The sequence below is a fragment of the Scylla paramamosain genome, chromosome 16 (assembly GCF_035594125.1).
Source record: "Scylla paramamosain isolate STU-SP2022 chromosome 16, ASM3559412v1, whole genome shotgun sequence".
NCBI classification, from domain to species: Eukaryota; Metazoa; Arthropoda; class Malacostraca; order Decapoda; family Portunidae; genus Scylla; species Scylla paramamosain.
Genome location: NC_087166.1, coordinates 15,406,786 through 15,423,852, shown reverse-complemented (window position 1 = coordinate 15,423,852; position 17,067 = coordinate 15,406,786). Strand labels below are relative to the sequence as shown.

At 37.9% G+C, this 17,067-nt stretch overlaps 1 protein-coding gene across 1 annotated transcript in view; it reads left to right on the top strand.

The window, feature by feature from the left end:
* LOC135108109 (natural resistance-associated macrophage protein 2-like) overlaps window positions 1–17,067 on the top strand; it is a 134,044-nt gene that overhangs the window by 92,534 nt on the left and 24,443 nt on the right. The window contains exons 9-11 of the mRNA XM_064018788.1: window positions 12,188–12,280; window positions 14,041–14,171; window positions 15,271–15,481. Coding sequence (XP_063874858.1) covers window positions 12,188–12,280; window positions 14,041–14,171; window positions 15,271–15,481 — 435 coding nt within the window. The remainder of the gene's footprint in view (window positions 1–12,187; window positions 12,281–14,040; window positions 14,172–15,270; window positions 15,482–17,067) is intronic.

Here is a 17,067-nt window from a genome sequence, read left to right as displayed (position 1 = left end):
TTTCTCCACCTCTGATAGTTTTCTGTTTTTTTTCATTTGCTTCTTTTTTTAGTTCATTTATAGTATCTCTTTCTTCTTTGGTTCTATCTTTTTTTATCCACATTTGTTTGTATTCTTCCACCTTTGCCAGTTTCCAGGATTTACTCAGTGTTTCTTCAGCTGCCACTTGTGACCTAAATGCTGTCCATCCTCAACACATCTACCCAATCTTGTAATTTCTTCGATCTCTCCAGTCAGCTCTTTTTCTTCTTGTTCTTGTAATGTCTCCACTAATTTTTCCACACATCTCTTTTCCTTCTTTTCTCTTTCAGTCCACAGAGGTGTACACTCTTCCTTCAGGCCGAATACCACAACAGTTTTTTTCTTATCCACAGTGTCTCTCATCAAGTTTTCTTTCTGTTTTATAACTTGAACAACCTTTTCTGTTAGCTTTGTGTCATTTGCCTTGGTTTGTTCCTCCACAATTTTCCTAAAATCGATCTTTTCTTCCTCATGTTCTTTTTTCCAATTTTCCTGTTTTACATTTAATTCTTCCACTTTGCCTTCATATTCCATTGCTTTCTTTTCATATAACGTTAGTTTTTTTATGTAGATTGTCGTATGCACCTTTCCACACCCCCTTTTCGCTGATCAAAGTTTCAACCATCTTCTCCATCTTGCTAAATCTATCCTTCATTTCGGTTTCCAGTGTGATAATTCTCCTTCTCATCATTGTTTCCCCAACCCTTCGGTCCTCTTCCCTAAATCCCAAGAAGTCTCTCTGTCTCACCTTCAGGATGGTCCCCGTAGGTATAAACAACATGGTGGGGACAGAAGTAGCCCCCTCTTCACCACTCTTTATAACAATTTAACTGCTTTCTACAAAACACTCTTGGAGACGGGACAGCAACGAGTAAAACCAGTGTGAACTCTCACCTCTGTATTTCCACTAGGGCAGCTCTCAGCGATGTAGATGGCTGGATTTTTTAGGAGCTCCTGTTTGCTTTTACTTCTCTGTGTGTGTGTGTGTGTGTGTGTGTGTGTGTGTGTGTGTGTGTGTGTGTGTGTGAGAGAGAGAGAGAGAGAGAGAGAGAGAGAGAGAGAGAGAGAGAGAGAGAGAGAGAGAGAGAGAGAGAGAGAGAGAGAGAATAAGAACAATCCAGAGGATTGCAAAGTTGAATGAGACTGTTTGAGAATGAAAATGGATGAAAGGAACATAAATGGGAAGGTAATGGATGGAGGAAAATGAAAAGGAATAGGAGACAGGAAAAGAGAATACTTATTTCTCAAAACTTCCACTCTCCTAATTTCTCCACTCACTCCTCACCTTTGTTGCTTATAATTATTCTTTCTACTTTCTCCTCATCCTCCCATCCTTCTTCACCCTTCCTCCACCTCCTTGCTCCATGCACTCTCCTTCCTCAGTTATGTCCCTTCCCTCCTTTTTCCTTTCCTCTCCCTTGCTCTTTCATCTTGTCTCAAACTTCCCTTCCAGGAGAGGAGGGAAGAGGAGAAGGGAAGAGAAGATAAGATAAGAGAAGAGGAGAGGAGAGGAGAGAAGCGAAGCGAAGCAAAGAGAGAGAGAGAGAGAGAGAGAGAGAGTGAGAGAGAGAATTTTATTATTAGTAATATTTTAGTAACAGTATTTATGCTTAGTGTACATTTACTACTGCTTCATCTCCACACCTATAGACCCAGGCTTACAGGCCTAGGCATCTGTGCTCTGGCCACATTAGATGCACAGTAATTATCAGATTTTTTTTTTTTTTTTTTTCAGGAAAAAAGTGCATCTAATGTGCCGGCAAATATATATAGAGTGTAACACAAGTTTCTATGGATGGTTGTGCAGGTTATTCTAAGTCAAAAATGTTCTTTGAACATATGCATTTTGAGGCGTTTAGCTGTGGTATGAGATTAAGGTGTGGCTGGGCGACAGACACAACGGGCAAGCTGGACAGGTAACCATGGCAGAGAAACGCCATGTCTGCATGCTTCACATTACTTTAAATTATGCAATACTGTCTGAACATATTCATTGTCACAGTCTCAGAGGGAAACTGCACTGTGTAACAGACTAACAATCCATTGATTTGCTGCTTGTCTTGCTCCTTTCCCTTCCCCACCTGGGCAACCAATTATTTTACTTGTTGTTTATTACATCCATACTATCATTGGGTAATGTTTATCAGTAAATGGTATCAGTCCGTTGTTGTCACTCATCTTGTCATAGGATACTGTAAACCTCCAAAACTTTTAGAAAACATGACAGAATTATTCACAAATTCACCAACAGACATCCAGGTCTACACATCCTGCCATGGTTACTCACCCAGCCACACTTGAATTTCATACCACAGCTAAACAATAGTTCAAAATGCATGTGTGCATGGAACATTTTCCGCTTAGAATAACCTATACTTTCACCTCTGGCAATATCTGCAGAAATTCATGTTACATCCTGTATCTCTAACAGCTTTCCTCCTAGTCAGTCAAGTTGAAAAGCATCTTCTATAATAATTTAAGCTATTGCTGGTAATTTAGGAATAAATTATTATTGTCCTTTTTTTTATAAGTTTGTTTAAAATTTTTTTGCTACATTTGCTTAACTCTGACCAGCTTTTTTCCAGCTAGTCCAACTTTTTACTATGTACCTATGTATTGAGATGCTATGTTGGGTGTGAGTGAGTCAAATTTTTACTGTGTTGTTATAGAGGAGGAGGCAGTAGACACCTGCCGAAACAATAATTACTCCCAGTGACTGTTCAGGGGGTGCTGTGAACTTATCATTAAACCCAGCTGTGACCTCACTGAACGTTTCCCTTTGTGTCTCACAACACAAGGGGGTAGTCACAGCCTGCCCTCTAAGGACAACTCTCTTCCTCCACACAAAACTACAAGTACCTAATAACACACACACCCTTCACTCAAAAATTTTAAAATCATGGCGACTCCTACACCAGCCTCGGAGTCCCCATCTGGGGAGGGGACCATAAATGTCCCCAGGTCGGACTGCCTTTCCGTCAACGACCCTAAGTGTCTTGACACCCCCCTCAACTTTTTCTTCATTAACTTCTGCAACATTTGCGGTCTAAGATCTAATTTTCAATCTGTAGAACACCACCTCTCCTCTTCTAAACCTCATCTTCTTTTCCTCACTGAAACTCAGGTGTCTGAGGCAACTGACAGTAGCCCCTTTTCTGTTCCCTCCTACTTTCTCTATCCTCATTTTCGATCCAAAGCTGGATGCTGCGTTTATGTGCGCAATGACTTAACCTGCTCTCATGCCCACGCTCTTGAATCTTTCAAGTTTTCCACCATCTGGCTACGACTACAGAGTCATTCTCATACTAAATTTATCTGTGCTGTATACCTCTCTCCTAACTCTGACTATAAGAAATTCTTTGACTACTTAACTTCCAAAGTGGAGCACATTCTGACCCTCTTCCCTTTTGCAGAGATCTCCATTCCTGGAGACTTCAATGTTCACCACCAGCTTTGGCTTTCCTCTCCCTTCACTGACCATCCTGGTGAACTAGCCTACAACTTTGCTATCCTCCATGACCTAGAGCAATTGGTGCAACACCCTACTCATATTCCTGACCGTCTTGGAGATACGCCCAACATTCTTGACCTTTTCCTGACCTCTAATCCTTCTGCTTATGCTGTCACCCTTTCTTCTCCGTTGGGCTCCTCCGATCACAATCTCATATCTTTATCTTGTCCTATCACTCCAATCCCTCCTCAGGATCCCCCTAAGCGAAGGTGCCTCTGGCATTTTGCCTCTGCTAGTTGGGGGGACCTGAGGAGGTATTTTGCTGATTTTCCTTGGAATGACTACTGCTTCCGTGTCAGAGACCTGTCTTTGTGTGCTGAGCGTATAACAGAGGTGATAGTGTCTGGCATGGAGGCGTACATTTCTCATTCTTTTTCTCGTCCTAAACCTTCTAAACCTTGGTTTAACACAGCTTGTTCTCGTGCTATACATGATAGAGAGGTGGCCCACAAAAGGTACTTAAGCCTTCCATCACCAGAATCTCATGCACTTTATATTTCTGCCCGGAACCATGCCAAGTCTGTTCTCCAACTAGCCAAAAACTCCTTCATTAACAGAAAATGTCAAAACCTTTCATGATCTAACTTCCCTCGTGATTTCTGGCATCTAGCCAAAAATATCTCCAATAACTTTGCTTCTTCTTCTTTCCCTCCTTTACTTCAACCAGATGGCACCACTGCTATCACATCTATTTCTAAAGCTGAACTCTTTGCTCAAACCTTTGCTAAAAACTCTACCTTGGACGATTCTGGGCTTGTTCCTCCCTCTCCTCCACCCTCTGACTACTTCATGCCACGTATTAAAATTCTTCGCAATGATGTTTTCGATGCCCTCGCTGGCCTAAACCCTCGGAAGGCTTATGGACCTGATGGGGTCCCTCCTATTGTTCTCCGAAACTGTGCCTCCGTGCTTGCACCTTGCCTAGTCAAACCCTTTCAGCTCTGTCTGTCAACATCTACCTTTCCTTCTTGCTGGAAGTTTGCCTACATTCAACCTGTTCCTAAAAGGGTGACCGCTCTAATCCCTCAAACTACCGTCCTATTGCTTTAATTTCCTGCTTATCTAAAGTTTTTGAATCTATCCTCAACAGGAAGATTCTTAAACATCTATTACTTCACAACCTTCTATCTGATCGCCAGTATGGGTTCCGTCAAGGCCGCTCTACTGGTGATCTTCTGGCTTTCCTTACTGAGTCTTGGTCATCCTCTTTTAGAGACTTTGGTGAAACTTTTGGTGTTGCCTTGGACATATCAAAAGCCTTTGATAGAGTCTGGCACAAAGCTTTGATTTCCAAACTACCCTCCTACGGTTTCTATCCTTCTCTCTGTAACTTCATCTCAAGTTTCCTTTCTGACCGTTCTATTGCTGCTGTGGTAGACGGTCACTGTTCTTCTCCTAAATCTATTAACAGTGGTGTTCCTCAGGGTTCTGTCCTGTCACCCACTCTCTTCTTATTATTCATTAATGATCTTCTAAACAAAACTTCTTGTCCTATCCACTCCTATGCTGATGATACCACCCTGCACTTTTCCACGTCTTTTCATAGACATCCAACCCTTCAGGAGGTAAACATATCACGCAGGGAAGCCACAGAACGCCTGACTTTTGATCTTTCTAAAATTTCTGATTGGGGCAGAGCAAACTTGGTATTGTTCAATGCCTCAAAAACTCAATTCCTCCATCTATCAACTCGACACAACCTTCCAGACAACTATCCCCTCTTCTTCAATGACACTCAACTGTCCCACTCTTCTACACTGAACATCCTCGGTCTGTCCTTTACTTATAATCTGAACTGGAAACTTCACATCTCATCTCTAGCTAAAACAGCTTCTATGAAGTTAGGTGTTCTGAGACGTCTCCGCCAGTTTTTCTCACCCCCCCAGCTGCTAACTCTGTACAAGGGCCTTATCCGTCCATGTATGGAGTATGCTTCACATGTCTGGGGGGGGTTCCACTCATACTGCTCTTCTAGACAGGGTGGAATCAAAAGCTTTTCATCTCATCAACTACTCTCCTCTAACTGACTGTCTTCAGCCCCTCTCTCACCACCGCAATGTTGCATATCTAGCTGTCTTCTACCGCTATTTTCATGCCAACTGCTCTTCTGATCTTGCTAACTGCATGCCTCCCCTCCTTCTGCTGCCTCGCTGCACAAGACTTTCTTCTTTCTCTCACCCCTATTCTGTCCACCTCTCTAATGCAAGAGTTAACCAGTATTCTCAATCATTCATCCCTTTCTCTGGTAAACTCTGGAACTCCCTGCCTGCATCTGTATTTCCACCTTCCTATGGCTTGAATTCCTTCAAGAGGGAGGTTTCAAGACACATATCCACCAATTTTTGACCACTGCTTTGACCCTTTTATGGGACTGCCATTTCAGTGGGCATTTTTTTTATTAGATTTTTGTTGCCCTTGGCCAGTATCCTTCCTACATAAAAAAAAAAAGAGTAAGTGTGCTTCTTTGTGTATTAATCTATTTACTATTTATTTACTATATTTTTATTTTTCAGGAAAAGACTGTTGTATGTGTATTTACCTAATTGCATTTACCTAGTCATAATTTACAGGGTCTGAGTTACACCTCCATATCTGCACTTGTTCAGTTTTTCCTTAAGGTTGTGCACACTTGTTACCGATATTACATCCTCACTTAGCTTGTTCCGAACTTCTTTATTTCTCTGTGGGAAACTTTATTTCTTGATAATATTCAAGCATCTTCCTTTTCTTAGTCTTATGCTGTGGCCTCATGTGTATCTGGTATTTTCTACTTCTCTTAATACCTAGTAGTTTCTCATTATCAATTTCTTCCATGCTATTTCACATTTTATAAATTAGTATTAAATCTCCCAGTTCCCTTCTTTGTTCCAATGTTGGCAGATTAACTTCCTTTAACCTTTCTTCATATGTTAATTCTTTCAGTTCTGGAACCATTTTCATTGCCATCTTTTGTATCCTTTGTGTTTTTTTTTTCTTTTTTTTATGCATGTTTCTTCTTGTGGGGAGACCACATTGATTCAGCATATTCCATCTTTGGTCTAATCATAATGGTAATTATCTTTCTCATCATATCTCTATCCATGTAGTGGAATACTGTTCAATATTTCTCACCATTTTATATGTATCTCCGAATAACTTTTCTACATGTTTCTCCAACTGTTAACTATCCTATATTATCACTCCCAGATCTTTCTCTTAGTGTACTTTTATTATTTCTTCATTTCCCATTTTGGTCCTTTTTATTTATTTATTAATTTTTTTTTCCCATTTCCATTACATGACATTTTTTCACATTAAATTCGATCTCTCATTTCTTACTCCAGTCACAGACTTCATTCAAATCCTCTTGTAGAATTTCAGTCTTTGTTGTTTCTTATATTTTGTAATTTTGCATCATCTGCAAACAAACTCATGTAACTTGACTCCTTCAAGTATATAATTTATGTAGATCAAGAAAAGTATTGTTGCCAACACTGATCCTTATAGTATTCCACTATCTACTTTTGTCCATTATTTATTTCATATCTTTTATCACCATTCTCATTTCTCTTTCCTTTAGGGGACCGGGTAACGCGATTTTGGAGGTATAACTAAAAAAAATTATGAAAATCGGCAACACCTTCCTTGATCATCTGACTTTATTCTCTGATAATATCATAAGTGTATCTCTATTATAAGTATGTTTAGGCGTCTCTTTCCCAAAGGGGGGGGGGGATCATCGCGACGATGAGCGGAGAAGACATTTGTACCGCATTACTTTTCCTATAGATATAATATACGAAAAATTCATTTATCCGGTTTTACCTCTTGGGGACCCTTTCTGAGGCTAGCACCTCACCACTGGGCTACACTCCTTTATCTATGGCCCACTAGTGCCCTTCAGGCTTCCGGAGAGATTGAATGTATGAACAAGACCAACCCAGAGAAGCGCAACAAGACGCCCGGAAGGCTGGATGCTGCGCCTGCATCCACGCCTTCCTGCGGCTGTTTCGACGCAAGAAGCGTGGGCGCCGCGCCCACAGCAGGGGAGACTCCCAGGCAGTGCTGGAAAAGCATGCCATGGAAGAACATGTAATGGGAAAACATCTTATCGAAGAAACTGTTATATGGTGCAGCTTTGTCTTCTCGCGCCTCAATAACTTTGTTTTCCAAGCTATTTTACCATGCCGAAACGGAAGAAATATATCCTGTCACGTCAGAAGAACACAGAGAAGGCTCGGAAAGTAAAAGCTATGAAAGAAGAAGAAGACATCGTGCCATTAGAGGAAGAATATATAGAAACAGGGCTGGAGGGTGAGCCAGAGCGTCCCCCTGTCCACTCCACCTCTCGCGAGACCCCGCCCCCTCCACGTGCTTCCCAAACATTTGGAGAGACGTCAGCGGAGTAAAGGAAAGCATTTAGCAGCCCGGAAATTCAACCCACATCAAATAGCACCGATGTGCTAATAAAGAAAACAAGACTGGAAGAACTAGCAAAGAATATCAGTTGTAGTTCGTGTTTGACTACAAACATGAAGTGTGTGACAAGGCAGACTCAGATAGATGTTTCAGTGAAATTTGTGTGCACCGATTATAAGTTCGTGGCCTTGGACACAAAAGGTGATAGTGACACTGGCAATGTAAGCATAGGGATGAGGACAGTGATGCTTGTGTATGCAGTGATGCTCCTGGGCTGGTGGTACAGAGGCTTGGAAAAAGTTTGTGCTTACTTGAACATCCCACACCTCAGCAAAGTTACATTTTCCCGCTACAGGAAATTTATCACTAGAAAGGCAGTAGAACACACAGATAAAGTGCTCAATGAAAACCAAATGAAAGTGATGGAATTTTATGAAAGTACACTTGACAGACATCCTGACGTCAATGGAAACTTGAATGTTGATGTGACGTTCGATGGTACCTGGCACACACGTGGCCATAAATCGCTACTAGGTGCTGGTGCCATTGTTGATGCTAACACAGGACTGATATTAGACTATCAGACGATGTCGAAATGTTGTGTGAACTGTACAAAAAGGAATTAAAGTCTACGTACAGAGGAGGCATTCAGCGAGTGGCATGCCGGACACGCCAATGAGTGCCATGTGAATCATCTCGGCTCGTCGGGTGCCATGGAGTCTGCTGCAGCTGTGATGATGTGGGAGTGCTCGCTGTCATACAACCTGCGACATACGACTTTCAAATTTGATGGTGACAGCAGTGCCTATATTGCAGTAAGGAATCTGAATGATGGAAATGGACCATACGGGGAAGAGCACAAAGAGGAGTGCATAAATCACGTGTCAAAGCGACTTGGAACTGCCCTGAGGAAGCTGAGTAAGCAGGTGTCCACAGAAGTCGCTGCTGATGGTAGTAAGAAGAGGAAGAGGAGTCTAGGTGGCCGCAACCAACTGACAGAGAATGCAATCACGTACCTTACGCGATACTTTGGGATCGCTGTTCGACGCAAGAGGGGCACCTCTCCTGCCGAGATGAGGGATGACATACTTTCATCCTTTTATCACTGTTCCTCTAATGATGAAAACCCCAAGCATCACCTTTGCCCAGCTACCAAAGATTCCTGGTGTTTTTACAAGGCCCTCGCTAACAATGAAGAACCAAAAAGCCACAGAGAAATGAAAATCCGATTTCAGCTGTCAGACGAATTGAGTCTCGTCAAAGAAGTATATGACAGACTGACAGAAGATGACATGATGCTGAAGTGTTTGGCTTGCAGAACTCAAAATCCAAATGAGTCACTCCATTCCAGAATATTGAGGATCTGCCCAAAGCACAAAAATGCAAACAAGCCGCTGCTGGATTTTGCCGCGGCCCAGGCAGTAGCTAATTACAATACTGGCTACGCAAACAGCTGCCTCGACTCCATTATGGGTATCTTCAGGGCAACAGCACTGCATAAACTTCTAAAGGAGCAAGACAGGAGAATGGACATCGTTCCAAGGAAGAAGATGCGAAACAAGAGGCTGCAGGAAGAGTTGGCATATGAAGCAGGTTCGTTCTGACCACCAATCCTCCCTTCCCTGCGGCTTTGAAGCGCTGTTTCTCGGAACGTAAGTTTTTACTACATTTTTTTTTTATCTATTCCTTTATTTATGGCTCGGTTTTCTTCATTTTTCTTTTGTTTTCTTTGTCTTGAATAAGGCTATTAAACGTTTAAGTCAATTTATTAGAATAGATTATGGAAATATTTTTTTCATGATTTTTAAATCGCAAAAAAAAAAAAAGAGCCCCTTTTTTAACACCTGTTTCGTCCTGTTACAGTGGCTTGTATTAATGTAATATTTGAAAATATAACATATACAATCTTTAGATAAATTAATTGCCTTTCGATTGGGAGTATTTAAAAAGCCTTAAAACTCATATCTTGCAAGATCTATATACAGTGATACCATGTGTTTTCAAGGCATTTTTTTTTCTTTTCTATTACAGATATTGAGCTGAAACTTGGGGAAAACAACATTAGTATTAAGGCCAAGTTTCAATAAAATTTCCAAAACTCTACGATCGTTTTTACCCCACCCCCAAAAAATCGTTATCCAGCCAGTAGCTTCCAACCATTTTTATTATTATTATTTTTTTTTTCATTTAATCCTCCTATATTTTCTAGTATCCGTAATGGCCTGTTGAAGGAAACTTTGTCAAAAACTTTTTTTTTTTTTTTTTCATCTAAATACATGCAGTCTACCCATCCATTCCCCTCCTGAATTATATTAGTCACTCTTGAATCATGTTTTTCTAGGAATTTTATCCACTGTTTCTTTACCACTTATCATATATATATATATATATATATATATATATATATATATATATATATATATATATATATATATATATATATATATATATATATACTATGCTGGTCATTGATACTGGTCTATAGTTTAATGGTTCTTCATTCTTTCCACTTTTATAAATATGCACTATGTCTGCTCTATTCCATTCCTTAAGCACACATCCAGTTGATAATGAAAACTTTATTATGTCACATACTGGTTCAGTGAACTGTTTCCTGCACTCTTTTAAAATGAAACTTGATGTTCCATCTGGTCCTGTTGCTTTTCTCTCTTCCAGTTCTTCCATCATTTTATAAACTTCTTTGATTACTGTAATTTCCCACATTTGCATTTTTGTCTTGTGGTTCTTTAAATTCTGATTCTGTGAAAACTTGTTGAAACTTTTTGTTTAGCAATTCACTCATGTCTTTTGGGTCTTCATATGTTTCATTTCCATCCTTCAACCTTGCACTCTTCAAGTATATCTTTTTCATATCCTTTCTCTTCCTCTCTCCTTATTTTCACATATTCATTTCTTGCTATCTTAAAGTCTTCTTTGTTTTTTGGTTTCAATTTCATTTCATTCTTATCCATGCTTTGTCTCTTTTTTTCTTTCCACTTGCACATCCTGCGTTGAACCACACCAGTTTTCTTTTTTCTTTAGGTTTGTATAGTGGAACATACTTATTCATTCCTGTCTCATATAGTTTCATAAAAATGTCATACTTATCTTGCACATAATTTGCTCTTTTTAGCTTTTCTCAGTCCATTTCTTCATAAAGTTTCTTAAGATCATCTATATTCACTTTCCCATAGTTTCTCCTGTTTTCTATGTATGATTCATCCTCTTCACTGACATCATTATCAGACTCTATTTCTATCATTACCTGGTCACTTTTCACGTGGGATACAGGCATCTTAATTCTTTAGTTAGGTTGATTACTTTTGTTAATGTTACGTCTAATCTTGTTGGTTCATCATCTCCCTAAATATATTGTATTTTCAGTCACCCCTTGCATCATTGTGTTTTCCATAGTCAGCTTCAGAGATAAATATTTCTGCCCATGCAGTTTTATTTCCTCCTGCCTTGAATGTTTCCCAGTTTACTTCTTTGCAATTGAAGTCACTAACCAATAATACTCTTTTATTACTTTTAATTAATCTACTCAAGCACTGAATAGTATCTTCTATTATTTTCTCATAGTCCTCCTTGCTCAAGAATTTGTTTTGAGTGGTACATGGATTGTTATTATCATCAGTATTTCTCTATTATTATCCTCAAAGTTAACCCTCCCTATTTCTGCTTTTCCTTCTCCATATTTCACTATTTTTGTCTGCCTCTTTTCTTGCCATTATCATTACACCTCCCCCCTTTTACCAATCCTGTCTCTTCTCCATATATTGTAGTTATTGTTAATGACTATCTGTTTTTCTTCTTTTAGTTTTGTTTCCATTAAACACACCACATACAGATTTTTTTTTCTTTTAAATAGTCTTATAATTCCAGTTTTCTGTGTATCAATCCATCTATGTTTGCATGCATAATTTTTACTATTTTTTTTTTCCATTTTATTTTCTTTTTTTTTTTCTTTATGCACCATTTCTTCACTCTTCTTTCTTATCTTTTTTTTCTGTTCTTGATTCATTTTTCTCTTTAGCTTCTTTATACATTTCTTTATTTTTTTTTCCATTCTTCCATGTGTGTGTGTGTGTGTGTGTGTGTGTGTGTGTGTGTGTGTGTGTGTGTGTGTGTTTACATTTTCTCACATGCTAATATACTGGATAAGAGTAAAACTTCATAGTGATTAAAGTGATTCATATTTGTATATGGTCATTATGTAGATAGTCATTAAATGAAAATATTTTAAATTTTTTGCAGGGCTTCCTTAACTTGCGCTGGAAGAGATGGCAGAGAGTTCTTTTGACACGAACCATCGCCATCACTCCCACCTTCTTCATTGCATTCTATCAGGTGAGTCTGTGTCGTGTGAACTTGACAGCTATGACAGTGAGTTACCTCAAAATAATGAATCATGTTGGCTACTTTAAAGAGAAGTATTATATGTTGAAATGCCTTTGAAACCTCTCTTTTCCAACTCCTCAACTACACACTGCTTAAGGAATGATGATTCATTGGGATATATATATATATATATATATATATATATATATATATATATATATATATATATATATATATATATATATATATATATATATATATATATATATATATATATATATATATATATATATATATATATATATATATATATATATATATATATATATATATATATATATATATATATATATATATATATATATATATATATATATATATATATATATATATATATATATATATATATATTACAGTCAAAACCCGGAATCAGTCAAAACTAGTTTTAACTAGTAGGTGAGGGATATGACCACTCGTTTGAGTACCATTGCTCGTTTGAGTACCATTTTTGGGGAACTCAAACATAACATCCCCATCTAACCTAACCTAACCTAACCTAATGCTACTTATACATATAAATGTTTTCCCCAGCACTACACCAGTTTCACTTTTAGTCTAACCTAGTTAGGTCAGGTTAGGTTAGGTTAGATGGGGATGTTATGTTTGAGTTCCCCAAAAATGGTACTCAAACGAGCAATGGTACTCAAACGAGTGGTCATATCCCTCACCTACTTTTGACATTCAGTACCGTTGTTGAATCTAGTTTTAACTTACACGATCAGATAAAACTAGATTTAACTAGTTAAACTTTGATATTTCTAGTTATATCAAACACATTAAGGTATAACTAGTTTTGCCTAGGTAATACTAGTTGTTCACCAACACATTGAAAATACCTAGTTAAAACTAGTTTTGACTGATTCCGGGTTTAGTTAAAACTAGTTTTGACTGATTCCGGATTTTGACTGTAATATATATATATATATATATATATATATATATATATATATATATATATATATATATATATATATATATATATATATATATATATATATATATTTTATTAATTAACTACTTTATTTATTTATTTATGTATATTTATTTCTTGATTGATTGAATTTTGCACTCTAATACATGTAGGAAGAGTAAATAAATCAGAGAGGTTTTTGGAGTTCTTATTTAAGTATCAGCAAGAGGCAAAATACAGTCATTTAGATATATACCAGGTGAAAATTTAAGATTCTTTATGGGTTCCTGGTTTTATGATGTATTTTGGTACAGTATTTCATATTTTCCCATTTTTTTATCTATGTAAGTTTCATGTCCTGAGATTGACTGAATCACTAAGATAGGCATAATGATTTTTTTAGATTTAAGAGATTAATGAGAAGCAGTAAGGTTGGCATTATGGTACATGCAAGACTGTAACTAAGAAGTAAATTCTTGTGAAATAGGATGGCTTACGAGATGATTGAAGGATAAATTTTAAAGGGAAATTTGGATGGATGACATTATAACTGGAAAAGTTAAATCATTTGAGATGGTGATGAAAGTAATAAAAAAATAAAAACAAGTTGTTGTACCAGGGACAGAGGGATATGATGTGATGATGATAGAGAACAGCTTAGCAAGAGTAGGATGACTGACAAGTGAAACATAGACTGTAAGAGAATGAAGTTGATTCATCAGGAAGTTAACTGCATCATATGTGGGAGAAAATATCTCCTTTATTGAACATGTAATTAAAGTTTCTTGGTGCCCCACAGGACATCAATGACCTCACAGGGATGAATGACCTATTGAATGCTGTCATGTCACTCCAGTTGCCCTTTGCCCTTATTCCTACCATCACCTTCACCTCAGCACACAAGGTCATGGGTGACTTCAGGAATGGAATGTGAGTCTTGATGATGTGCTCTTGAATGTATTTTCAGATTTAATATTTATATCAATCATTCCACTCTTGGCTCTTATTTTGTTGTATTTTGTCTTTCATTCATCATTAATTGCAATGCCAGATATTTTAATGATTTATACAGTGTCATATGCAGCCAGTTAAACAGAAGAGGAAATAGCAAAGAAGAGGAAGAGGGAAGGGGAGATGAGGCGAAGAGGGAGTCCAGAGTGGTGGGGGGGGGGTCCCCACCTGCCTGCTGAGTAGGCTGTTGTAGTTGTTTTATTCTCCTCCCCCCACTCTCCTTTTAAGCACCATGTTGGGAGTGTTGTTGTTTGAAAGATTATAAAGTAATGAACACCATGATACAATTAAATTGCCACTAGTCCCTTCAGGGAGGTGTAGCAAGCAAAATTATTAAAATCTCGCTGCTCATAGTGTGTAGCAGACATAGTGTGTAGCAGACATACCACTCCCCCTTCCCACCCTTTACCCCCACCCCTCTGCCCTTTTCTTTGTCAAGTGACTTCCTCCTGCTCTGAGAAGTGCACAGGTAGAATGCATGCCTCAGTTGTGGTCTGGTTGCTGGGAGGTGAATTGAGGCAAGGTGAGGCTTGGAGACTTTGTGCATTTTACATTTAGAGGATGATTAGATTCATCCATTTAACTGATTTTTTTTTATTGTTAAAAATCAAGATTTTTGTTCCATCCATGCCTATTATGTTTGATTTTTTTGTGTATAATTGTTTTTTCTTGCAGTTACAAAATGACATACAAGAGGAAAACAAAAGAAAAGTAATTTATCTATTTATACACCAGGTCAAGATCTTTCTGTCATCCCATTTTATTTTTGTTGTATTTTACTTTTTTTTTTTCATGATACAGGTAATATGAGGAATATTTTTTTCTTAAATCTTGATATTGGCAGGGACAGATTATGTAATTGTCTTAATATGAGCTGTGACATATTTTCTGTTCAGAAAAGAAGACAACATCTATCTTTTTTAAATAACACATAGTTTACTTATGACCGAGGGAAATTTGTAGGCCTGTGATATGTTATAAACTTCATTATGTTTACATTTTTGCTTCCATATCTCAGATTCACCAAAGTTCTGGCATCACTCCTCTCACTGGTGATCATTGCCATAAACTTGTGGTTTGTCATCAACTTCCTCAACACAACCCTTAATGGCCAGTGGTGGGCATACCTGCTGGTAGTCTGCTGTGGGGTATTCTACTTCAGCCTCATCATTTACCTGACATTCTTCTTGGTGGCAGCATTTGGCATCAACCTCTGCTGCAACATTCCGGTGAGAAACAAGAGGGAGAGTGGACCTCACAGACTTCTTTTTGGTTTGATTTTTGTGTGGAAGTAGAATTTATGTACACACACACACACACACACACACACACACACACACACACACACACACACACACACACACACACACAATGCTTATAGATATGGAGACAGGACAGCACAAGCATAGCTTGTGTTGAGTAAGTCGACCTACGAAGAGAGATTAAGAATGTTGGAAATTCCTACCCTTTATAATAGGAAAGAGAGAGGAGATTTAATAAACATCTATAGAATGATAAATGGTATGGAAAATGTGGACAAAGAATGTTTTATGAATTTAGACACACAGAGTACAAGGGGACACAGTAAGTAGTTGAAGAAAGTCAACTGTAGAAGAGACATCAAAAAGTATAGTTTTCCTCACAGAAGTCTGGACAAATGGAATGAACTCAGTGAAGACATTGTCAGTGCCATAACCCTCCATGCTTTTAAGACCAAACTGGATAGATATGGAGATGGGATACTATGAGATTACTCACCTCCCGTAAACTACAACTAAGTAAACTAAGTAAATACACAAATGGCGGAGGGTGGCACCCCAAAAGAATGGGGCTCCTTTGAAGATTTTACTGGTGAAGAAAGAGAACTAAAATATAGATGGCAGTGTAGAAAACTTTAATATATATGGAAGAAATAATGGACAAGTTAGTGGAGAGAATAAAGACATTGGAGGCACACCAAAAGGAGACAGGTGAAAAATTGGTGATTATTACAGCAAAACTGATGGAGATGAAAGATAAAAATGGGAAGTTGAAGGTGGAAATTGACTGTTTAAAGAAAGAAATAAAGGAAAAAGTAGAAACTGTTCAAGAAGGGAATGAGGAAATGAAGGCAAGTGTAGAGGATGTGGAAATGAGGCAAAATAAGTGGTTAAATGAGCATAAATTTGAAGAAGAATCACTAAAGAAAGTAATAGAACAACAAGAAAATGAGAAACAAAACCTCAGACAAAAAGTAGTAAATGTTATAAAAGAAGAGAAAAAGTTAATGAGACTGTAAAAAAATATAAACAAGTAATTGTATTTGTTTTAAAGGAAAAGACAATAGTAAGCAGAATTCAAAGAGAGGAAAAGGAAAAGAAAATGTTGAATAAGGTACTGAAGAAAGTGACAGATGAAGACAGCCAGGTAGTAAAGCAAGAAATATGAAGAAGAAAAGATGAGACCCATAAGAACAAGGTTTGCAACATGGCTACAAGCAGAAGGAGTAATTAATGGGTCTCAGAGGTTGTCTGGAGATGAAGAATATAAGAATTTATGGATAAACAGGGATATGGATGAGACTGAAAGATTGAAGCAAAAGAAGCTGTTAAATGAGGCTAAACAAAAAAATGAACAACGAACAGAGGAGGAGAAGAAGAAGTTTTCTGGAGAGTAAGAGATATGAGAATAAAGAAATGTTTCATCAGACAGTAAGTAAGGTATGTTATGCTAATGTAAATGGATTAATGTCAACTAAAATGGAATTAAATGAGTTGTTAAGCAGAACTGCACTGGATATTGTATTATGTGAGACAAAATAGAAAAATGAATGGGG